Consider the following 26289-nt stretch of genomic DNA (forward strand, 5'->3'; position numbering starts at 1 on the left):
ATCCAACACAGAAATCTCATCAGTACTGCAATATAAAGTTTTTCAAGGTAGATATTGAAACATTTCTGATACACTTCAACAGCATAACAACATAACCAACAAGTTCCCTTTTCCCTCCCCACATCTTCTCTAAGTATACATTTAAAAACTGGATGAACTCTTACCTGAATACTCTTCCATAGTTGCCATGGACTTTATAGACACCATAAAGCCGGTCTGCTACCCTCTAAAATATTTTAGAGTCAGGTTTTGGTTATCAATGTTAAATGAAATCACTTTGTGAAAACTCATGTACAAGCTTCAAGCTAAAGCCTTAATGTTTTTACACAGGTAAACAAGATTAAGCCTAAATCTAATCTAAGTAATTACTGAAGAAAAAAAATAAACAGCATTAACTCTTTGAAGACTGAAGTCATAATCAAGGCTATATTGAAAAGTAACGTTTCAAGTCTTTCTTTGGAAGCACTCATTTACAAGATATGCCTAAGGAGATCACAAATAACCAAGTTACCTTCAGTTTTTGATAACTAGATGTAAGGCATCCTTTACCCAAATAATGCCAAAGTTATATACTCACTTGCTTATTTAACATAAAGATGGCAAGACAAAAGTCCATCCTGACATCAAAATTGTCAGGAAACCTTGAGTAAAAATTCTAAAAAAGTGACTTGATTTTTCCACGCAGCTTGGTGAAATGAAGGAGAGGAAATGAACTATCTGTTGCAGAACTTATTGCTCAAGTTAGGTATGTCATTTCAGCTGTTTGGAGAGTCAGCACTACAACGCTGGCAACAACCTCAGGAGAAAAGACCACATATACGCTCTGAAGCACTACTTGTAATCCAGATAATGCCCTTGTAATTGTGATGTACCAATGAATGAGACTGAAGATCTGTAAGAGTTGTGTTACTGGTCTGTCAAAGCAGTAAAAAAGAAACATGAGCAAGTTGCCCATGAGATCTCACACACAGAGCTCTGAGAAAAAGGCAGTCAGTAGAACACCAGTGATTAATCCTCTCAAGAACCTCAGCTCAACAGGGCTATCCATTACCATCCTCTCTGCTGCACAGTTCCCATCAAAAATTGAATCCATGTTGAACATACTAAAAAGCAGTATCATGCTCTCATTACTGGAACTGTAATTTGCTACTTCCTTTTGGTGACTTTAAAGAAAAATCTTCCATTCTCAACCCACAGAGCATCTTGATGCATAATATAGTTGTTCTCATCATTAAAAAGAACACTACTCATTACAGATCGAAGATCAAGCCAAAAAAAAAGCAAGAGTGTGCCGGGAAGCATACAGGATTCATACTGCGAGCTCTGGAAAACAGTGTTATATGTCTGACCAGAAAACAGTGTTTTGGGGCCCTTCCCAGCCCAAACATCAAGCAAAAGCAATTTGTCTGCCGAGTAGAGAGAAGCAGACATCCCGATCCTCTTTAAAGACCTCCCTCTGATATGTGACCATCACAGGAGAGGGCAGATTAGCAACGTGCATGCATTCATTCGTTTCTCTGATGACTGTCAAACTCAACCCTCATATTTGGAACTCTTTCCCCTCCAAACCTGTACAAAGCCAGCACGCCCCCCTTGCCATCTGCTGCCCCCAGAGCTGGACTCCCTCAAGCAAAACTGCCCTTATTCTAGAACACTCATACCAGTTCTCTTGACTAAACAAGAAATACTGCCTTATAAATAAATTATACTATTTGTCACGACACACATGGGAAATACTTACAGCTCTGACTCGCAGAAGGTGTGATATGACAGACTGCAGTTCATCGCTATAGTGTTTTAGCTCAGTAAATCTCCTGGGAGCAGGAAACAGATAGTACATCATTAGCCATCATGAAAGCAAGCTTTCACAGAATGCAAGATAGAGCCACAATGCTACAGCCAGTGAGACAGAGCCTGGATTATGTTGAAATGGAATTAGCTGAAGACTCCTAAAGAAATGACTGCAGAGTAATTTCCTTAAAGCAAATATCCCAACACTTGCATGAGTGTGCTGTTGGGGTTGGTTTTTTTTACATGCAAATGTTGAATGTTCAGATCAATGTAAGAGATTAAAATTTTATGAAATAGAATTAGTTAGCTGAAATTACTACATCGTTGTGTTTTGGGGTTTTTAACTGGGTTTTATAAACACAAGCATTAGAGCACAGGAAAGGTTCAAATAAGTACAAAACCAAAAGCTGCTGAACCATGCTTCTTAATAGAGATGTTCACATTTCTGACCTGACAAAGACACTTTACTTTCAAGCTGCCATCAAGCCCGTTTTTGAGTACAGCCTTTCAGGAGTTCAAGGAAGCATTCACAATTATCACAATTTCTCCAAGGCTAAGACATACAGTAAATGTAACTAGTTACGTATGAAACCCTGTAGAGACCTGTACCTGCACAGGAGTTGCACACAGCTAAAAGCCATCAAATCATTACATCTTAACAGGGTACCAGTCAGGTAACCCATTGCAAGTGATCATATGCACACTGCTGGCCTGCCACTACTGAAGGAAAGAGGCATTTTATGAGCCACCCTGGTTAAGTCTTGGTGGTGTTTTATGCTGATACATTTAGCGCATGCCAATGACAAAGGTGAATCAGTTGCCACAGTTTTGCTAGTGACAGGTAACCAATAAAGCCACAGCAACAGCCACTTCTGTATATATAAACCCTCTCTACCACACACAAGTCTAATCATAACCTACTTTGGTACAAAAGAATGTATTTAATCCAGATGGGAAGCCAGAAACAGCTTTACCTAAATTACTGAACAGTGATCCGAGAATAAACACAACTAGAATTAAGGAATGGGAAACTAAGATTAGCCTTCCACACTGATATTGAAACATTAAAAACAAACCCACACAACCTTTATCCCTTCTCCCACAACAGAGCACACAGTCAGGCTTTGTATTTCAGAATAGCTTGTACCCAAGAGGTCTTATTGAAATGAGTCAGGTCACTTGTTTTGGGTGACTAAGTATGAAATTCCAGGGTTTTTCCATTTAACACCTCTTCTTCCCCTGCCAGGAAGTCTTCTACTAAAAAAATTCTCATCTTTACATTCAGGAAGTAGAAGTTTTATTACCATTTCTAGTATTTTTGATCTCCAAGAAGCATCTTTTATAAGATTACGACACACAGGGTTAAAGTACATAAAAAGATTTAAAAGCCAGCAGAGAAACTGTATGGGAAAAATAAATGTAGTCATTGATCTGCACAGTGGGGTTTAGAGAGCAATCTTTTCAGTTTACACTTTATAAAATATGCACCAGGGCTGCATGTCAGACAGCTGCAGACACATACAGTGAAGATATTTGAAATAATTGAACTAAAAACAAAAGATTAAAAAGCATGCCTTCAGCTCAGGAAGACTCCCCTTTCCATTCCAGAAATTTATAATGAAAAGATTTATTTATCCTGTTTTGTGGCAAGAAAGCTTTTACAAATGCTGTACTCCCTGAAGGCAAGAGTCAGGAACCTAAGAGGACTTGCAGTATCCTGGACTCCAGCAGCAATACATCTTCACCCATGCCAAGTTCTACTCCATTAAAAAAATAAAGTAATAATTTTTAAAAATTAGTACTTCAGAACCAAGCTGTCATCTTTTTATTGTCTCAGAAAAGCATAAACCAAAGCAATGCTATGTTTTGCCAGTCTTCTGTGAAAGCGGAAGTTACATATATAATTTTTCAGGAAAAAATGTTTAAGAGACTGGTGGTGTTGCAGATTAAAGGTTTCTTTCCCAAGTATCTGCTCAAGTCCTATTCATTGCTCATGTAAAAAAAAAAATTACAAACTGAGTTTTGTAAGGCACACGAAGGGAAGTTTACTTTCCAGTGCATCGTAACAGTAGAAGTGTGAAACAAGACACAGTTCTAGCACTCAGTAACTGAGGCTTTTTTAACTAGCACTCTTCATTTAGTTTTACTGTTCTGCAACATTGCTAGTTCAAATATTTAACTGAGCTGTTACGTAAAATTTCAGACGTAAATGAAGAACAGATCAGGTCACATTTCTGTAGGAACACCACCAGGCTTCTTCTCAAAAATATCTTTTAGGATAACGGCAAAGCAGAAAGTTTCATTTACAGTAGACAGCATTTCAATATGAATTCTTTACTTTGTGCATTTTACCTGGCAGTACTCCTCCCTACATCATGGAGGGCAGCATCATTTTCCTGTTTTGTGAAAGAAGGTGTTACAAGAACAAGCCACTCATCTGAGTAGCCAGATTTAAAAAAAAAAAAAGCACTACTTTTAAAAAAAACAAATCAAAACAGATCTGCCTTAGGAAAGGATTTAGTGTTTTCTAAAAAAAAAAAAAAATCTTTCACCAAGAAGAAAACTATTGTTTTGATTAAAGCACAGAAAGAAAACCAAAGGATGGGTGCCATGAGGCCAAATCAGAGAGGTCTGCAGTAGATAAGAAATTTACCGCTGAGTACCAGAATACCATATTTTTATTGTAATTCCACCACTAGGTATTAATTGCTTCCCACAGGGGGAGGTTTAGTTTTCAGTCTCCATTTGAACTCCTCGAGCAGCAGCGTTTCAGCTGTTTAAAGCTCTTCATGTTGCTCTACAGCGTCACAAGGCAATCCGGACCAGGAGTTACAGCTGTTCTTCACCTGAACCCTTCCTGGTCCAGGAACCTGAAAGCCTACACTCCACACAGCAGTCAGATTTTTTTTTCAGCAAGGTGAGCATGCTGAACCCACTTTACCACCAGTCACACAAGCACCAAAGGCAGTACATGAGGGGCAAGGCATCAGATTCCAGGCTGCTCAAGAGTAAGTGCACCAGGTAGAGCAAGGCACTGCTCCTCCTGTTAAGAGCCACACATGCTATACTGAAAGGCTTTCCTTGAATTAAAAAAAAAAACCAAACAAAAACAAAACACTAAAAACCACACCACAATATTCATCAGTTATTTATTACACAACTTGTACCTAAAAGTTCAATTTGGAAGCTATATAGCTGGCAGAATACAACAGAAAACATGTGCCATATCTCTTAAGTGCTGCGAAGTCTCTACTGAGACTTGGGGACTGTTTTTGTTACAAGCCCTTCCTCAAGTTTTTCTTGTATTCACTCCTTTTCTGCTTTTTACTGAGCCACATGTCCCAACAGCTTTGCTTTCTAAAACATTAAGTTACCTTGAAAGATAACAGCACTCCCTCATCTGAGCCTTAACCAGTCTTGCCCACCCATGCCTATAGCCAGGCTACTGGCAAACTTTCCCTGCTATGAAAGCAAGAAAAGCTAACTCCTACTAGACACAAAGACAACCGAGGATGAAGCCTTCAAATAGGCCAGTTTCACCTTAAGATACTGAGACAATTGCTTTTGATCTCATTAGTGAATGTTATCTTTTACATTAAAACCTAGCCAAAAGCTTCCTTGCTGCCACAGAAGGCTGTAAAAGCAAGTGTAATAAAAAAGGAGGAACTGGACCAGTTCACAGATAAGTCTATAAGGAGGTTCAGCAAGATATGTACTCTCTAATACCCTTAACACAATACCCATAGATGCTAAGGAAGTACAAAGGGAACAGACAACAGAAAGCAGTCAGGCACATGGGCTCTCCTAAATAGCATCTCCTATTGCCACTGTTGGAGAGCAGATGAACCCAGAAGGGCACTTCATACAGGTCTCCACTAATAGATGACAAACAGCAGGATCTCTTGACCCTACTGCCGCACACCAATGTTTCCAACTACTTCCAACTCTCATTTTACCCTTCTCACAGCACCTGGGGTGTGATGAACCTCCCACTATATACCCAGTCAATTCTGACTAGCTTTTTCATCCAGAAGATTGCTCCAATGTCTGTCCCAGAGCTTCCTAAATTGCAACAGAGCTGAACTGACCTCTGGATTTCCAAAAGCATCTGTGGAAATTGGCAGCTTGAAGATAACTATGAACTGCAACACCAGGGTGCACGCATCCAGAACTGTACACTAGCAGATTTTTGGAAAGACCTACTATCAATCTGTATTCTGTTCACACTTGGAAATATTTCTTTGCAAACAAATATTAAGAGGTTCTTTTTCTGGGTCTGGGATTTTTCTTTTGTCCCTTCCTTTTAATCTAGCTAAAATGAAAGACTCATTTTGCATATAGTGATGGCATTTTTCTGAGTGTTTCCTGCTTCTTGAAACAGGATTTATCAAACCTTTTCACACTACCTCCTTACTGGGCTTCTGTTAAGACTTGAAGTGCAGAAATATAATTTTTCTTTTCTGAATTTGTAATAAGGAGATAGAATATTCTGTCATCTGAAGTTACATTTGTAACTGAAAAAGGGAAAGGGAGGGAAGAAGGATGTGGAATCTTACTTGTCTGGGTTTTTCACTCTGAATGTTGCATTAAGAGCTTTTAATCTGGAATCTGCCTGAAAAAAGGGGAAAAAAAAAGCTTTGTTAATTTAATGCAATTAAATTTCAGTGACAAAAAAAAAGTCTCAGCCTTCTGGCAGCACCATTAGAAAAAAATACTGCCTTCCTGGCATATTTAAAACTTCAAACATTGAACAAGTTGATGCTAGCTGCCCTGTACATCAGATTTTTTTATTAAAAAACCCAAAAAACCTAAGTTGTTTTTGTGAACTAGGATGTAAACAGTATCCACAAAAATTAAACTGGTATAATCCAAATCCCACAAAAACAGTCCCTTCTTAAAATGTTACACAAATCATGGAGTTAAGATACACAACCCTGCATTCTTTTTAGATGAAGCAATTAGGTAACATAAGACCATATGGACAAACTATTTTATATTTTTCAAACCAAATAAGACCAGTGGTAGAGTGACCTCTATATGCTCTTTATTACTAGGAACAACTCCCCAGTGAAATCAAAATCTTATATATGGTGTTCTCTTATTTTATGACTTGCTTTACAGAAAATATGTAATTTGTATCAGAATAGACCCATTTCTAATGCAACGTTCCTTTTCTGTAACAGAGCATATACAACTCTCTACAGAATAAAGTTTAATACCTAATTAAAAAGGTAATTGGCAACTTTACTTTTTGAGATGCTGGTTTACAGACGACTGCAACAGCACTACGGAGCCTAAGGAGGTGGGGGCTTTTCTTCAGTTTAATTGAACATTAAACTGTGCAATGGATATTTACTCTTAGTAAGACACCAACAGAGATGAGATATCCCAGCCCCATCCAGAGGTCCCACATCACCACAAGTTTTCATTTCTATATGGCACTTCACATACAGCTCACTCAGAGCTCATCTATACTGCATGAAAACTCCAACTCTGGGAAAATGGCTTTCGATCAAAACATCCCTCGATCCAGTGAAAGAAAAAGAAACACACATGTTTTGTGAGGTATACAGATTTACTATAGCATAGTCTTTTAGCTAACAGACTGTGCCACAACTGCTAGCAGTAAGTTACCTCAGCAGTATTTGTTAGTGCTGGTATATGACACAGGAATATTTCGTACAGTTACAGCCAACTCAGAGCTTAAAGAGCTATTTTGAATTTGACAGTGAAGGAAATTGTTTTCCCAAACCAAGAAGAGAATCCTTACTTTAGGGCCCTTGCAATAACTTCTACAGATGAGACAAGTCTAGTCTGAGACTGTTTCATCTGCCACTGCACTGGGGCTGAGCAGAAGACACCCGTATTTGGAGTATCACTGCAAGTTCCTTTCACCTGGAACCACCTCCATATCTGGAGGACACTTAGAAGGGCATTCGAATGGAGGGAAAAGCAGCTTCTTTCTCGCAAGTAGGATGCGAGGTACTGATGGAAATCTTGCTAGCTTCTGCTGTCCTCCTTCTAATCACCAAACCACCAATACATACTCCACAAACCAAAAAGTGAATGAAACCTGCAAGACTAAGACTGACTGACAGCGGAAGAAAACAGGCTGTTTGTCACTGCTATGTATGGTGGTCCTCTAAGAATATCTTGCAAAGGGAAGACAAAGCCAGCATGGGGAAGCATGTCCAAGATAGCACAAGGAACACAAAACACTGCAGTAACTCAAAGTCCCAGCCTTTATGTGTATTCAGAGCACTCCAGAGGCTTGCGTGGCCTTGGACCTCCATAGCTGTATCCCAACGAGACCTTACACAAGCCAGTTAGATTTCAGGTCATTCAGATGCACCTACACATACTCCTCATGCATCCTCTCACAGTACAACCACCTAGGTACTGTGACATTAAATCAGAGTCCTTTCCTCTAAGTAACTATTTCACAGAATACTGTAATTACGTTCAAACAGCAGGCACTGAAGCCATTCAGGTTTGTTGGGAGAGCATACACATTCAACAGATTTACACTTGAAAAGGATCACTTCCTACATTACAGTTACAGGGCAAGTTTTTGCCTTTCGTTACAGACAGATGTAGTGCTCTGAAGGAAGAGTTCAGTAAGTATACAAGCACTGTCAGGCAGGAACCAAGATCCTGCCAATGCTCAACTGTCTAAGTAGGATTATTTCCTTCTTGCCGTTAACAGCACAGTAACTCCCACACACCACTTTTGAGCACTCGCACCACAGAGTTATGCTTTTAGAAACACGTCTGTCCAGTCTTAAACTTGATGTAAGAATAATATACACAAGCATTTTAGAGATGAACTCCCCATCAAAATGAGGCACAGTTGAGGAGTTTTCAGACAGTTAATTCCTACTATGATCCTATAATCATTTAAGTAAACTAAAGAGAGGGGAATTTTCTCCTTCCTAAAGGAAGGGTTAAAATCCCAAGTGACAAATCCCTTAAAGAGCAAAATTAAGTGCTGGGGGTGAGAGGGAGGAAAGGCATGATTTAATGATACAATTGGCAGAGTAAACAAAGTCTCCAACATCAACATTCAACTATAACATGCTACACTGCACTAATGCCTAATTTAAAGTTTAGTTAGCCTGGTTCAAACCCTCTGGGACAAGAGACACTTCCTGCTTTAATGCATCAGCAGCATGTAAACTAGTGGTCTGATTCTAGTTTAAGCCATATAGTGAATAGAGGTTTGTCCACCAGTGTAGTGCTAAGTAACTTCCGATCTTGAGAGGTTTCTACTTCAGATGTTGAATAAAGCAAAGATGCTTTTTCCAGGCTTTTGCAAAACATTTTTCTTTCCTACGGAAACAGAGACTGTAAAAGGAAAACTATACACACAACTAAATATAGCAGGAAAACAGAACTTGCTCATCTCTCTATTAGTCTACAGTATGGTTTCAGGTAGGCAAGTATTCTCAGGATTCTGCTGAGTTTTCTTTCACATACACACCATTGTGTGCACTCCTGAACATACCCTGCCACTACACACTTTCTGAACTTCTGTGAGTGTAAGCTGAAAAAGATGTGTTGACCAGGAAAAGACAACTTGACAGCTTTACATTTTTTGCATTATGAATACTAGCAGCATGCAAGCCCTACCCATGATAGAAGCACTGTCAACTTAATCAACAATTAAGTGTCAGTACCAAAGCCCTTTGGACGCTGAAAATAAGAGCACCAGTGATTTCCTTTAGCTCTCACTATTCAGAATAACTCTTCATAATCCACCTAGTTTTCAGTTGTGATTTCATGAGTGTTGATCACATTACAACAAAACAAAAGCTCAGTATTTGTCCCCATATAGTAACTTTTCCAGATGCAACCCAGCAATCTATCAGCTTCTCATGGATTCTTGCTTGTACAGACACACATCCTCTGATCTTTTATTCCTGCAAGTCTTCCACCAGTCTACCCAGCCACAAACTTGCTGATGTCACTGGGGATCGTACTACTTCAAGACACATTCTGTTAAACAGTTAAGGGGCACCAAATTGATCTGTCTTAGCCCCCTCGAGCAACCTATCCTTGTAAGAAAAGTCCTACAATTCAGACCCCTTTGCTTACTTTTTTTGTTGTTGACACTTTGCACCACTTACCAAACTAAATCCAACACCTATCAACCTAAACTGACAACATACAAAAGCACTGCTATGGGCTTAAGTTAGTTCATTTTAAAGCTCGTAAGGATCATAACTCTACATTACTAGCAGAATTACAAGGTTGAGCATCAAACATAGGCACATATTAACAAGCCTGCTAGAGAACCTAACAACTGGTCTTACCTATTACGTTCTAGGAACGCCACTATTTTTTTGTAGTTACAAGTATACATAAAGCAATGTCTTTAACTCATTCTAACAGCAAACAGACTTTCATAAACAGCCTAAAATATTTTGCTGGAGTATTTCTGTGTCACAGCACTCATGAGACAAACAATTACAATAATTACCTTTAACTGAAATCCAGTCTCATTCACCATTTCTTTCCATCCACCTTCCTAAAAATACAGGAAAACAACATCAGTTAGAGTGATTTAAGTGCCACAACTTTTCCAAGTCCCTGTATCAGAAGAGCTTTTTCAGGACGCCTGGGTTCTGCCTCAGCTACCCTTCCCACATCTTTTCAAGAATCTGGGTTAAGAATAACATGCCATTATGTTGTGCTTACACGCTAACCTCCCCAAAAAAAGCTCTTTCCTTTACTACTCAGTTACTCTATTCTATTAACTGGGGGAAGAAGCCCCACAGCTCTGCCTGAAGTGGCTTAACCCTTCAGAAAGGATAGTTATCTATTGCCTATTAGATTATCAGCAGCACCAAGGACCTTTGCAGCCTGAGGCAGAGAGCATACAGAGAACATACAGGTGACAACTGTTTACAGTGCACACGCAGTCATCTTGCTCATGTGTAGCAATTGGTCATCCCTTGTTTCCAGTTCCCACACATTGGTTCATCTACATACTGTATTGTGCTGCTCAGCCCGCTATTTGGTAATTTCTCAAAGCACAGAAAAAAAAAAAAGAAAATCTAACATCCAACATGAACACTGCACAATGCAATGCTTTAGCTGACAATTTGATCACAAATTTGGTGATAACATGTTGTACCGGTTTTGGACCGCGACACTTATGAATGGCTTGCAATTCAAACCACAAAGCTAAAGAAGCCATGGATATCCAAACAGTGAATTGGAAGCCAGTACTGCCTCTGCAGCCAGCAGTATCACATGCTAACTATTTCAGCTTTAGTCCTAGGGAAGCCTTCCCAATCACCACACATTAAGTTACCAATATGCTGTTCCAAAGAGGTGGAAATTCTCTCTCATAAGCCTTAAAACTAGACTGGAAAAAAGTCATTAGAAGGCCAATTGTACAACTGCAGTGGGCTGTTAAGAAGCTTTTAGACGGACAAGCCTTTTCCACCTCAACCTTACTCATGTTGTCTATCCTTCTTCCAGGCACAGAATAAGCTATGGGTCAATGGGAGGGAAGAGCAAAAGGACATTATCTTAAGTAAATAATCACTAAAGAAAGTACTTAAAAAGCTCACCGCTTTACTATACCTGTGTTAAAAATGAATAAAAGATTTTGTCTTGGCAAAGAACAGGATGTGAAGCCACACGTAACAAGAAGTTTTCCAAACCAATTCTTCTTCTTTCCACAAAATCTGGATCCATATTATCTGCTGATAGCTTATGCCAAACAAAGTCAGCCTATTTAAACAGAAGAGTGTTAATAGTAAATAAGGAACAAAAAATACAAAGCAAGCTGCAGCTTCAGCTTCCTTACCCTTTTTTCTGGCAAAGGTGGAACAACAATATGTGGATAGGTAACTGACAAATAATTCCTCAACAACTCAAATTCACTGTAACGTCGCCACAGGGAGTCCACTGGGGCACACTGTCCCTCACTCTGGGACTCAACAACTCTGAAAGATAAACCAGCAGATTTGAGCATTACTAAGCTATCGCCTTCTCCCTCATACCATCAGTACAATTATAGCAAAGACCCTAAAAAGTTACCCAGTAAATGATCACTACATAACTTGCCCATAATTTTAAAATGGTTACTTTAGATTAAGTATGTAAACAAGAATTTTTTTATAATTTCTGCCTGATAGCACCCAAATTTTTTTAGGAACACAGGAAAAGTCAACACATTTCCATCACACCACAACCAGGTAGGTGACAGTCAAGTAAATAGTAACACAAGTGACTTCGTTCACATCAATGCTGAATTAAGACATATTTCTCTTGGAACAGTGTTAGGCTCCAAGCCAGCACGATTTCATGAGCAGCTGAAGGATAAGAGTGTATTACAAGAAAGAATTTACTACTCAACAGGAAAGTCTTCACTTCAGAGGATAAAAATTGTCTTGCCTGCAACAGCTAGAAAAGTTAAAAATATAAGTTTAAAAATATTAAGAAACTTTAAAGGATATTTTTAGAAAAACATAGCAAATTTCAAAGCACTTTTTTTTGTTCAGTGTGGTATCTTTTTATATTTAAGGACTAAGGACATGTAGGCTAATAAACTAGCTGAAGACAAGAGTAAACAGGTAAGCTGATACAAAATTGATGCATCTGAAAAATTTGTTGAAAACTTTAAAGCCAACATCACCTAGCAAGTTATTAAAAGATTTTACCTTGCTATAAAAGGAGAAATCATGGAATATTACATGACTGAGAAGTAATACAAAAACTTGAAAAAATAATACTTCATACAAGACATTTAAAGCAACAGAAATGCTTTGCAATATTGTGAAGCAAGCATCAGAGATCAGCAACGCTTCTTGGCAGTTAACATCTGCAAGAGAATTCAGACAAGGCACTTAACAGAAACCAGTGAAGTCTGTATCTACCTTAGCTCTTATATTAAGTGACTAATTAGCATACAAAGCACTGGCATTATTACAGTATTAATTGTGTTACAAGATTATCACAGATTAGTTGATGTTAGAAGGGACCTCTGCACATCCATAGTACAACTCCCTTGCTCAAAGCCACATCCAGTTGGGTTTTGAGTATCTCCAAGGACAAAGATTCCACCACTACACTGGGCAACCTGTTCCCATGTTTGACCACCCTCACAGCAAAGAGGTCTTCTTACATTTAAATAGAATTTCCTATATTTTAGTTTGTGGCTGCTGCCTCTTGTTCTCTCTCTGTATATCAGAGTCTGACTCCATCTTCTTCACCTCCCCCACCAAGTATTGATACACATTGATACACATTGATCCCCTGAGCTGTCTCTTTGGGAAGCTGAACAATCCTCTCTCTCTCAGACTCTCCCTGCACATTAGACACTCCACAGCCCGTAATCATCTTCATGGACCTTCACTGGACTTGCTTCGGTATGTCCACATCCTTCTTGTGCTGCAGAGCCCAGAAGTGGCATGGTAAGTTATGAACCACAAGTACTTGCTCATACAGTACTCAGAACAGATTAACCATCTTATTTTTTCCAGCAGAACTCAGACTATACAGTTCTTGAATTCATAAGAACTTTCTGGAGTAAAGTTTTTTAAAAATCTAAATAGCACAAAAATTACTGACTTTAAGCTAGTCTTAACCTGTAAGGTTGGATTTCTAATGAACTTACTGAAAAACAAACAATCCCACTCCAGAGAGACCCCAATTATTTGATACTCTTAAAACAAAATATAAAAAGCCTTTGTCATCCATTTCTGAACTCACATTAGAGAGGAACACTTGATATATCCTCCAGTTTAAAAAAAAACAAAAAAGCATGGTTACATCTTGAGGTTGATTTAATACCAAATTACGCAAAAGGATTTTTTTAAGAGTAAGACAGAACATGTCCTGAATATCTATCCTTACTTTGTAGAAAGAACATTTATTCCAGGTGACCGAATTTGTAGGAAAAAAAATGGACAAGGAACAAGAAAAGGATGTATTCATAATCATTCAACATGAACTGCTGCAGATTAAAACTGTTTGAGACTTACTTAAAAAAGATGAGCACACTGCTGGCAGCCGCTAAATCACACTGCCAACACCCCACAGCATTCTTCCCTACTGGAGTATTTTTATTCAATAAAGTTGCAACTGCAGGAGTTCTGAAGAGGGTAAGCTCAGGTTAGCACTGGGCTGAGAGGCGGTGGAGAACTCCTCCCTGCACAAACACTGCACAATTTAAACTTCAAGAACACTCCAGCTAAAAGCAGGTATCCAGTGATAGTACTATTGCAGAGTTGGAGGTAAATGTATATAGATAAAGAATTAAGCTACTATGCCCTGGAAGATTAGTTGTTCAGTTGAAAGCTGAAGGCACAAACCTCACTTTTCTAGAAGCAAAACTCTCAGCAGGGTCTGGTACACAATCTGGCCATTCAAGACGCTCACATAAAAGTACTTCAGAACTAGGGATCCTTTTAATCTCCAGCTTGAGCAGCTATCAACAGATGCACTGACTCAGACCACAGGTTTCAAGAGCACTACTTCTGCATGGGTTATCATCAAACCTTAGAGCAAGGCTGCCACCATCAATACATTATAGGTTTATGTAGACCCTCAGAACATACTGCACAAATCAACATGACTAGGGAGACAAGAAAAACACAGACCAGGATTGCCCCAAGAACCTAGCCACATCCCAGGAGAACCCATCTGTGCTGCAGATATAGATGCTGCTGCACCAGTAGGAAGACGAGAGACTCACCTAGAGCTTGGAAGCACTGCACAGAAAAAAGCAGACTGCAGCCATCCTTACTCTAAAGGCAGGAAGATTACAGATCTCAGATCTGGAACAAGGAGTTCTCCATAACAGAATGGATGTTCTATCAGACCAGAAAAAGAGGAAGGAAAAAAAACCCAAAAAACCCTGCAGGATGCATTTGGTCCATTGCTATTAAATGCCTCTGTCACTCCTATGCATCACTATTTCCTGGCCACAGCAAATACAACCCTGGGATTGGCACAGGAGTTGTGTTTAACTAGCTCTTCTTTCCAATTTTGATTTTTCTGCAATAGGAGAGTTACATTAAAAAAAAATATGAAACTGAAGTTTATGACTGACTGCATCACCTCATAACTAGAGGCAGGCTAGGTGTGCACACACTACAGACAGTTTATGGCAGCCTAACACACTTCAGACATACAGTAGCGTTACAGAGACTGAAGATGTTACCACCAAAGATAAACTGCAAGAAGAACAATTCACTGTTTTTTAAAATATCATTCTTACTTTTCTTGTCAATATGAGCCCCTAAGGAAAAGCACGCTCACTGCAATTATTTTATCTCCACAACTTATTCTATGGGCTTATACTGCCACGGGCAATGACAAACAGTTTTCGGCCTCCTGAATATGAAGGACTTTGAATATGAAGTTCATTTGGCCATTCATTTCAACACAGCATGTACTTAGGTGTTGCCTTCTGCCTCTAACCCAAGCAATTCCCAGTGCAGTGCAAGTCTGAACTTCTATTTATCACTTTCTGAGTAACCTATAACATTGATGAGGTCAGCACAGAGAAGAATGAAAAGGGGTTTATCTTAACTTTCACGTAAGTTTCTGGTCCAAACATTCCTACTCCATTTTCAAGTGCACTTCTGTAGAAATACAGCTTCACAAGATGTTAGAAAAGAACTATCCCAAATTTTGGTAGCACGCATTTCTAAGTGGCTCGATACAGCACTTGTATCAAATACAATTACGTAATATACGTTAGTAGTACAAAGTTAGGCAGCTTGTCTTCCATAGCTGATCTGTCTTAACTCATTCTGCTCTATTCCTACACTCACACATTTTTGCCAAGTCAGTTTCATCATGTAAAAGTTGACCTGTATTTTTCTCAGAACTCCCAATTCCTGCCATCAAGAGAGCCACATTACCATTTAATAAGTTTCAACAGTTTTAACACCACAAATGTGAGGAAAGAACTAAAGAATAGTGCTCTGCTACTAACTAACAGAAGAAAAAGAACTTCAATCAAAAAGAATGTCTTTAGAAATTTAAAAGTGACTTCACAGATTAAAACCTGTTTGGTGAACTACATGTATTCCTGTAGTATGGATTACAGGTTAAAAGAGAATGAACTTATACTTCATGTTCCTGTCCTACCAATACTGTAGGAAGGCAAACACACCAGGAGGATCATCACATATTTTAAAAGTGTAGCAGACCATTTATCATTTGTAAGGGTTCAGGTCCACACACCATCAGTAAGCTGTCACTATAAAAGACCAGTCTTCTGACAAGAGAATGTTCCAGTGTAAATTATGCTCCTAATGCTTCATGACTGTTTTACAGAGTTAATTATAAACTAGCAGCAACAAAGACCATGTGGAGCCGTACCTGCAAAAAATTTCTCAACATGCCTGCTATATCAGTTTCGTATTTGCCAGAATTAACAAGAACACAGCAGTTCTTTAAAAAAAACAAAAACCACAATAATCAGAGCAGTAACATCTCAGTCCACACACACAAATACCAAGCAGAAAATTAAATAGGAATCAAAATTTTTTAAAATGTCACTTAGGACTGTAGGACTTCAGCAGGAAAACCACAGCTTTACAGCCACCTGGTCCTACATCAGAACAAACCACTACTATTCCACAATGGAAATACAGGCACCCTGTTACTTGAAGTTTTATGTCCACAAGGGGCCTCAAAAACCCAAGGAGGAAGGAAGCTGACTGCCAGATCAGATCATGCCACTCACCACATCTTCACTGCCCACACTGAAGAAACTAAGGAAGTTTACTAGATCTAAAGCCTACTGTCAGTTTACTCTGATCTGTGGACAACAGGCTAGGCTGATCAAGCTTCACAACCCTTATGAGGGACACACAAGCCTCACATTATACCCTGAAGAAGACTACTAAATTACTACCTAGAGAACCTTGAAGGCCAAACCTGCCTGTGTAGTTTGTTTGTTTTTTTTAAAATAGACAACATCCGATAGAAACCTTCTCAACACAGTCTGTGTTAAGAAGCCTGACATTACTTCTCTTCTCCAATCATACTTATCTCTTTTATTCTAATATGCATTTGTTCTCGCTGTCCTAGAAGTGTGAATGCTGCCTTTTTGTGGCTGCAGTTGTTGCTTCTATCTCCATTATAATAGAGATCTTGCTTTGCATGAAAAGCAGTTGAGAGACAACAGGTAAAGGGAGCATAAATATGACAGCAAAACAAGCAGGTACACACTTGTCCAGAAAGATGTCTGGATGTTCTTGCCCAACACTCCAACGCAAAAAGCTGCACCCTAACAGCCGTGCCTCAGCAAGAAGCCTCACCATGCTGCCCCTTCCTGCAGGATGGAAATCCCTGCTGCCTCTGCCACTAGCAGCACCTGCTTTAGTCACTTTTTTTTTCTCCCCAACAGGCTGTGAAACTTCAGCTTAGTGACTTCTAAGCTTTCTTAGTGACCAGTGGGGAAAGACAACATTTCAAGAAGGCAGCTATGTTGTGCCCACAACAAAGACGTAATGCTTTTTAAATTGCCCCACTGCAATAAATTTGAGACACATTTTGAAATTATTAACACTAGTTCAAGATTCCCCCTTACATCCAGGCTTTGATAAAGTAAAAGCAGCCATATTCTGCTCTGTAGAGCGCACAACACTGCAGAGCTGGGTAAAAGTGGGGGAGCAGCGAAGTTCTTTGCAAAGCTGTGGTGAGAAAGTACTGCACAGCCCCCAAACCTGAGCCTGCATCCGCACTACTGCCTTTTAAACAAAGTTAAAGAAAAAAAAGTTTGAAACTGCATGGATGGATTTGGGACAGGCAAGCAAGATGAGAAATATGTATTTTTTCACCACACCAAAAAAGTCTCCAGCTGGTTACATAAAATATCACCAATTACAAGAGCATTCCTACCTAGGAACCCCTTTCCAGAAAGGAAGTAGAAATCCAAAAAGGTACTCATTACACTTAATGCCTTCATTACCATCTAATTTTTTAGACCACATTATGAACTCCATCATTAAATGCAAGTACTGCAGACCAGTTTCAATTAAGATTATAATCACTTGTTGACATTCAGTCAAGCTTCTCAATTTGTTTTGGTTTTAAAAACACAATATAATACTTGTACAGTCTTCAGGCAGGAAAACCATATGGTTTCCCCCTCTAAGTGCAGTTTTAACAATGCAAGTTATTCATTGAATGAACCAACCTGCCTAAAAAAAATAAGACAAAATTGAAACCTTCAGCTTTTACGTTCATAACTGATGTTATCATAAGCGATTATAAAATTACATTACTCCAAAAGTCACGTTCATTTGCCTTAATTCAAAGTGCCAATGTGAAAACATTAGTCCACTTAATTAACCTCTTCCCATTTCTTATTTAAAAGTAATTATCTTAAATGAGCCATTAAACAATTCTGAATGCAATAAAAAGAGGAATGGCTGCAAAATATTAAATCCTATGAGAAGGAAGTACATTGGCTTATTTCACTGTAAAAGCAATCGCCTCTTCAATTGCAGAAGCAGTAACTTTTCTTTCAGCCTTTGACCTTCCAGTGTATGAGAACTGACACTTCCCACTCCCCCACAGAAGACAAGGATCAGTCACTACATAAAGTTTTATTATTTTAGAGTGCTGGACAACTTTTTCCATTAGCTATTTAGAGATGGTCTCTGTATTTGGGCCTCTCAGACAGAAGAGCAATCATTATGGATCAACTATGCCATTTGTAAGACACCAGAAGTTACCTGGCAAGCTGTGTAATGAAGAGGCAGTTCTCTTGCCAGAAGATTTTTCACAGCCAGGTGATTTTTATTTTTCTTTAATACTGTCACCTAGTTTGCCATATTTAACTAACATAAACATATACTTGGCAGGTTAATGACTCATAGTAACCACTAAGTAAAAATCAGCGGTAAAGTAAGTTTTCAACTCCTCTGTTGTCTTTCACCTCCTGACTCTCCCCTGTTTAAAGCTTATACTGAATACAGACTTTCTTCCTTTTTTCCCAATACCTCCTTTTGGAGGGAAAAGACAAGTCTTCCTGACTCTCAAAAACCAAAATCTGCATTTTGTTGTTTTATCAGAAGACAAAATACCTCTGCAGGACTTTGTGCCTCTCTCCGTGAAATGCATGCCTGGGCTCTTCACCTAGCCCTACATGGAATAGGAAAGTTTGGGAAAGAAGCTCAAACAAAACGTAACGAAATGAAAACTCCTGAAGTCCCATGGTGCAGCATTGCTACCATTGAATTGTGACCTGTCTGGATACTGATTTCCAAGTTCATTTCTCCAATAGAATTTTTTTTTAGAAGCCTTTATCTTTGGATGGGTAATCCACAGTTTTAAGAGAACCAAGTATCACTCATGTCACAACATAACTATTGGAAAACTTTCCAAATACTGAAAGCAGAAATAAGATTAGTAACTTCCCTCCCAGCCATACTGGGGGAGTAACAAGCAAATACACTGAGTGACCCTGTCAAATTACTTCAAAAGGAAGTAAAGACTAGTAGGACTGAAAACCAGGGATCCTGCTTAAGTAGCAAGCTACCAGGCTACACAAAGTTTTGTTACTTTTTCCTAAAGCCACATTTAAAAACAAAACAAAACATAACAAAAAACCCTCACCACTCTAATCAGCATATTGTGTGACCAGGAAGACCAGATTAGAGATCTGAAAGTCAGCAGGGATGGAAGCAAAGTTAACTAAATGGAAGTGTACAACTACTACAAAAGAAATTGTTTACTTCAAAGGAGAACAGGGGAAAAAAGGCATCCTTGTATGTACTATAATTACAAGTCAACACTTAAGAGGTGCTCTGCATTCAGATTAACTTTCAGCTCTGTCATGAAAAACAAAGGGTACAAGACCAGGAGTCAAACTCTGGGTTTTACACCATCTCAGTTCTTGTAGTTGCATGCAGACTATGGTGTAACACAGAGCTGCCTAAATTTCTAACAACAACGCAAGCTTGAATTTAAGTGAGGTCCTGAATATTTGCAATTTCCTTTACAGAAAGCAAGTGATATGCTGAGCACCTGCATCTCAAGAAGAAATATTTAGCTACACATGTTAATCACAAGAATTTGTACTTGCCTTAATGCCATTTCCCACAGAGTGGTGGAAATCTCCTTTGTTCTCACAGGGAAAATAAAAAGTTATTTTTAAATAATGTATTGTTTAACAGAAGCTGTGAAACAAACTGGCTTCAAGACTAATTCATCGAAAATAGCTCATCATAAAAATATAATGAGTTAATGCAGAAAGGTGTAAACCAGGAAAAAAGAGGATGCCTTCAGGAAGTGTGAACCTTGGAATTTGCTGATGCTCTGTGGTCTACAGCAGTGGAGTTTGTTTTGTCTCAAAGATCTACAGAGGGGTATAATATCACTTGGGGGGGGGGGGGGGGGAATCAACAAAAGGCACATGAAACTGTGAGAATAGTAATAAATCTTTTCATTTTGAAAAGAAAAAAGAACAACATCACTTGCATTTTGAAAAGAGTTTCATCAGCACCAGCAAAACTAGCAAGTTTAGGTACTCAGCTCCTGTTCTGTAATGCATATGCAATGGTTGTAATTGCATCCCTCTTGTGTCTCTCACCCAGATGCAATTCCTCAATTGAAATTAAATCCTAGATAGCAGTAATGGTGGAACCCCAGTTCACATAAACGTAATACAACTATTATTAAGTGGTCTTCCTTTCATATTACTATAAACTGAATTTTATTCTTCAACTACAAAATATCCTATTACCCACAGACAAATTGCTGTGGAGCCCACCTACAGCTACAGGCTCAGCAGGAAGCACATTTAATAGCCACCAATTATATTTATGCAAGAAATTTTGCCTTCTCAGCAAAAGGAATAGAGAACCTTTTTTATTAGAGATGTGACAAACCCACATTTTCAATAGCTCTGTGACAAACATGTAATTGGTCTTGGTATTTGCTGACCACAGGATAAAATAAATCTTAATGAAAGAAAGCAGTCTGGGCAGCAAAACATGGTTTTGCCACTATGAAAGAACCACTGGGAAAGACCAGCAGGAGTGAGTCTAAAGTAATGCAAGGATTACTGGGAAAGAAGATGCAGTCAGCATGTTCTGGGGCTGTGTAAAAATGGCCCCAGAGTACACTTCACATCACAGTTAGACACCAATGATTCCAATTTTCTTCTCTTTTCCTTCAGAAATATTATTAAAAGAAAAATATTACTTATGTGAGAAAATGTGATCTTTAATATCAATACACTGTAAAAGTATTTTTTTAAAAAACATCTGAGCAACTGTCCAAGAGCTACAATATTTGAAAAATAAAGTGTACATCTATTTCAGATTTTATTCTTAAGGTTTAGCAAAAATATAGCATACCTATCCCAGTAGGTCTGCAGTCAGTGTGAAGGGTGTGTCCATCGGTTAAACAAGCTAAGAAGCCTTTTAAGTAGTAACTAGAAGACTTCTGTGATAGCATTGTAATTTGAACTCTTCAGAGCCTTTGCAAAATGCAACTGCTTTGTTTCAGAAGGTTTTATCTATACAGTAGATCATTCTCAAGGCAAGGCCCAAAGGTTAAAGCTGTTAATATAAAAGGAAAGAGACAAAACTCCTAATAAAGTCTAATTTTGAAGTTCTTGCTTCAGCTGAGTAGCACGATCCTGCATTACAGGAGTCATCTGGTGACTGTTTGTGAAGTAATAATAAGGTATAAGGGATTTTTAAAGCTTTGTTCACTACTCAGTACTTAAAATTGCAAGTTGTCTTTGTGGTACCAAGCATGTTTACCATACTTGTACTATTAATCTTGTTAACACAAGAAGACTGAAAGCCATAAGCTCTCCAATGAAAGTTCAAGCTAGTATGAAGGCAGGAAATAGTTAATTAACCCTAACCCTTAGGGCATCTACGAGGAGTATGTGGTGATCAGATGAAGCAAAACACTTCAAATATTAGTGGAGCAGTAAATTTTGACCACATGACATAAGTCATGAGACTTCTCTATTTTCCTGTGATCTCAAACAAGCCTAACCATTACTTTAGACCTCAATGCACAACCTCATACATATGTATATAAGTTTACCCAACTCATGTCCAAGAAATAACCAAGCAGTTGCTGACACTGTATTAAAGCAACATCTTTCAAACACACATTTTTCCACCTAGCTCCAAATGAAAAGTTAACAGCGCACAGTTACAAAACACCAGCATTAGTACCGAACTGGAGATCAAATGCCAAGTTTTCACAGAAAAAGAGCCTCCGAGTGGGTTGATAATAGCATAAAAAAATCATAAGCCAGCTAAATCCGCTCATCAACTGCACCTGAGTATTTTTAGGGGTGGAAGGAGGGAGAATCTGTTTAGAATAGCACATCCATATATTCTGAGAGTGAGGTCTCGTCACCCACCTTGTCTCAATGAGGTAAGCAGTGTATGTTTCTTGCATGTTCATGGCATTCCTTCCAGTCCGCTTCTCAGCTTCTGAAACGGTGATTTCCATTTTTTTTGCCAAACACTCTTCCATCTTTTTAGATGAGGAAAATAAAAGATACATGTAACATTAGTCATGCAAGGCAAAGGCTACTAACCCTGCCTCCCCTTCTCCCACACCACATTCGTTCAAGTAAGACAGGTCTGTATAGGTTAACAACTTTGGCAGGGCTTCCTTTTATACCTGTGTTCAATATCACATTTGCAGATTAGAACAGAAAAAAAACTGCTTTTGGGGAAAAAAAACCCCTAAAGTCAACAAACAACTTCAGACACCAAAAGCCGTGCTGAGACAGGAAGATAGAGAAAGGTGAAACATTTTTCCTTAAGGTAAGAAAAACTAACCTTAAAGAAAAAAAACAAAACACAAACAAAAAGCAAAAAACAATCAATCCCAGTACTTTCAACCCAAAACACTTTCCAGCTGCCGGTAAATTCCTCCCCTGGACACCTGGGACACATGTAACCACATGTCCCCGTTCAAAGGAAACTGAATACATCCGGAGCGGGATGTTTTCCCTTTAATCTCTCGGAGGAGGATGGTTATCTTTTACACATTAGTCGGCTGAAGTCCATCAGGCTCACACGCCCACCCTGGACAGGCAGAGCTGAATCGAGCAAGGGACGGTTGGGGTTTTTTTATTTGTAGAAATTAAGGGGGAGACAAATTGCGACGATCATTATTCCTACTTATTATCATTAATTATCTGGCACTAGGGGTGAGGACAGACGGTGCACAAAGCCCTCCGAGGCCGGCCAGAACGGGGCTGGCGGGCGCACGCCCCCCCCAGCTCCGCGGGCCGGGCAGCACAGCCCTGCCCCGAGCTGCCCCGAGCAGGGGCTCGGCCCCAGGCAGGCGGGGAGCGGCTCGGCCCACCTGTAGCCCCTTCCCGCCGCGGCGGGCAGCGCTCGGCTACCGCCCGGTCCCGGCCTCCCCGCGCCGGCCCATCCCGACGTCTCTCCCTGCCCGCCCCGGGCCGGAAGCGCGGCGGCCGGGCAGCAGGCTCAGGAAAGCCCGGTGCTCGGCCCCGGCGGAGCAGGCCGTGCCGAGGCCAGCGGCCCGCAGGAGGAACGCCCCGCCGCCGCCGCCGCCCGCCACCCCCGCACCCTCACCGTGGCTCCGGGCTGCTCCGGAGGCGGGAGGCCGCTGCAGCGCGCGGCACCGTCCTCCTCCGGGCGGCTATCGCTCGGCTCAGCCTCGGCGCTCTCCATGGGGATATGGGGCTCAGCCGCCTCCCTCCGCGCAGGCGCTGAGGCCGGCTCCGGCGGGCAAACTCATCGCAGGTCCTAGAGCGAGCGGCCGGGGTGGGGGGTGTGTCCGTCCAGGGGCCGGCGCTGCCCGCAGCCGCCACCGGGGCGCCGGCTCAGGCGGCCGGCGGAGGGCTGAGGCGAGGCGGGCTGAGGCGGGGGGCGCCCCGCCGGCCCTCGGCCCTCGCTGCCGCCCGCCTCGACCGACGCTCCTCGGCTGACTCGGTGTGAGCCCGCATGGGCTGCGGGTGCCCTGCCCCGCTCCCTGCCAGCCGTGGCCCCTCACGTTCCCGGCGGCGGGAGTGCGGGCACCCCTCGTTGTCCCCCCCGCCGCTCGCCCGAGGCCGGGCAGAGCCAGGCTCCTGCCCAGCAGCGGGACGGGCCTGCTGCGCTCCCCTGGGCGCTCGCCGTCACTCGTACAGCTGTCCGTGTTGGTTTCTAAAGATGTGTTTCTGTTGTTCCCCTCAGCTCACTGCGGGGGGTCTGGTGCGCCCGTGCTGTGCCTCACCTTCCATCCGCAGCACAGCAGCTTGTCACTTTGCTTTATGGAGTCTGTTTCAGCGGCCATTAACTTTCCCACAGGACGGTTGTTAACATCAGGCAGCTCGGGTTATTTCTTTAAAGCCCACCAGCCCCTTATTTCCCCGCTCTCGCTCCTTTACAAGCGAGGAAGGACTCTCCGGTGCTGTGTTGGCTTTCCCTCACCCCCGGCCCACCCTGCCTTCTCCATCAGCTGGCCGCGCTGGGGGCCCGGCACCCAGCCCTGCCTGTCGCCTCGGCCAGCCGGCGCCGGGCCTACCGCCCCGCCACGCTTCGCAGGGATGCACCCGCACCCTTCAGACCCCCAGGCCCAGCTCTGGGACCCCTCTGTCGTTTATTTCATAAAAGCCCCACTGCGTTGCCTCTCCTCGTTGAGCAGGAAGAAGCCTGACCACCATCGCCGTGATTCCCGGTCCATCCTTTCACAGACGCATCCAGCAAGCCTGCCCCACGGCTTTTACCGAGCACCAGCTGATATATCACACTTTATAAATATAGATATATCTCCTCCCTCATGACTGCAGCCTTTGGGTTTATTCCCTCACAACCCCCAGGTGCCCACGCAGCCCTTGTGGAGCAGCAAACTGGGCAGAGCGGAGATTCTTCCCATTTATTCCTCATACCCCAAACATCGTTTTGGGCACTCAGGAGCAGCCCCATCGTTCTCTGGTTTACGTATCACATCACTCCCTCAAGATTTCCCATTTTTGCACCAGATTCATGTCCTTTGATTCAGGCACTACATTTTTTTATTATTCTCACATAGCTTTTTTTCTTTTCCTGCCCTTTTCAAACCCAGGTTAAAGGCCACCTCAGGGGATTAAAGAGTTAATATTACAGGTTTCTTTGCTTTGCTTTTTTTCTGCTTTGAGTGGGAAATAGGTTTTTTGGTGCTGACCAGAGATGAATTTGCATACATTTTTCATCCAAAAATTAATCTTTTTCTTTCAACGACAATTAAAATAAATCTCAAAATCCCCTTTGAAGACTCCATGAATTAATATTTGGTGTCTGGTTTCTATTCTGTTGTCTTCAATGTTTATTCAACTTTTTCCTCAGATTGTTTGAACTGATACCTCAATCCCTCCTTTCCCACCCCTCCACCACTGTAGCTGGATGGAGTTTCCCAAGCTTTTCCGCAAAGGGCTTTCCTAAAACAGAAGTTTTTTACAAGTACGTGAACTGTGATTTATCTTCTGAACAGGACTGATTTAAGATTTATTTTCTAAACGCAAAGTCCAGTTTAGATGTAAAAGCATGATTGCACATTGTATGACAAAGTCTGTTTTCCATTAGGGTATGGTTTTCTTATATTTACTCAAGATGTACATTAAGATACATACCTTGTATCAATTACACTTGCATTTGCAGGATGTGCATACTGAAATTTTTCTGATCCCTATCAATGATATAATGGAAATATTTATGTGAAGCTGATGCAGGATATCATACTTTGTATTAAATATTTTTATTATGGAAACAATATTATCAATAAAGTACAGTCGTATTTTGCAGGTCTAATATTCAGTAATTTCAAAAACTACTTTCAGCTTTGAATTTTCTTCATACTACTAAGTGAAGTGGAGAAGAATTAAAATACTGGATATGTAGGAGGACAATAGTGATAGAAGTGCCCAAATGAAGATGACCAAGAGCCTGGGTAGCCCTCATGTACATACAGCCTGGGGAGCTTTAGAGGAGAGCTACAAACTAGTGTGCAGTGAAGAGGTCTTCAACAAGCACCAAAGTCTCCAACAAAGTTCTCTCCCTGAGCCACCTTGCCCCACCTCAGCCTGCAAAGTAGGCTAACAGTATTTGCTCACAGAGAAGTGGTCCCAACACAGAACTGCTTCCAGGAGTACTTCCAAGGTTTGTGCTACTTTGGTCAAAATAAGCTTTAGTGTTTCCCCCCTAGCTAGGCATAACCGCTAGTGCAGTCAGGCTCTTCTGGGACACCCTCTTGTCAGGATGTGAGTCTGGTTTCCTGCAGGTTACTCTAACCAGGACTCTCCTGCTCTTCAGCATCTTCACCAGGCAACATGTCCCTTGTTCTTCAACCATAAGAAGACAAGCTCAACTCCCTACCTGCAAGTCCCTTCAATCTCCAAAGCTGTCATCGGAGAGGTAGATTTGCCCAAAACCAACCTTTTCATGTCAAAGCACGATTGACTTCCTTACTAGAGAGTTACACGTCTTACAGGAGAGACCCCAATATGCCAGGTTCACTAAGCACAGATGTTCCTTTTTGCAAATTTTA

The 26289-nt window shown here is 40.9% G+C and overlaps 1 protein-coding gene across 1 annotated transcript in view; it reads right to left on the minus strand.

Moving 5' to 3' along the window:
* Nucleotides 1-23538, minus strand: part of SNX4 (sorting nexin 4) — a 35226-nt gene extending 11688 nt beyond the window's left edge. Inside the window, 9 exon segments of the mRNA XM_056349441.1 lie at nucleotides 165-226; nucleotides 1742-1814; nucleotides 6348-6403; nucleotides 10271-10318; nucleotides 11383-11532; nucleotides 11609-11747; nucleotides 22163-22278; nucleotides 23358-23474; nucleotides 23476-23538. Coding sequence (XP_056205416.1) covers nucleotides 165-226; nucleotides 1742-1814; nucleotides 6348-6403; nucleotides 10271-10318; nucleotides 11383-11532; nucleotides 11609-11747; nucleotides 22163-22278; nucleotides 23358-23474; nucleotides 23476-23523 — 809 coding nt within the window. The 5' untranslated portion in view covers nucleotides 23524-23538.
* Nucleotides 23539-26289: the final 2751 nt, after the last annotated feature.

The sequence above is a fragment of the Falco biarmicus genome, chromosome 8 (genome assembly GCF_023638135.1).
Source record: "Falco biarmicus isolate bFalBia1 chromosome 8, bFalBia1.pri, whole genome shotgun sequence".
NCBI classification, from domain to species: Eukaryota; Metazoa; Chordata; class Aves; order Falconiformes; family Falconidae; genus Falco; species Falco biarmicus.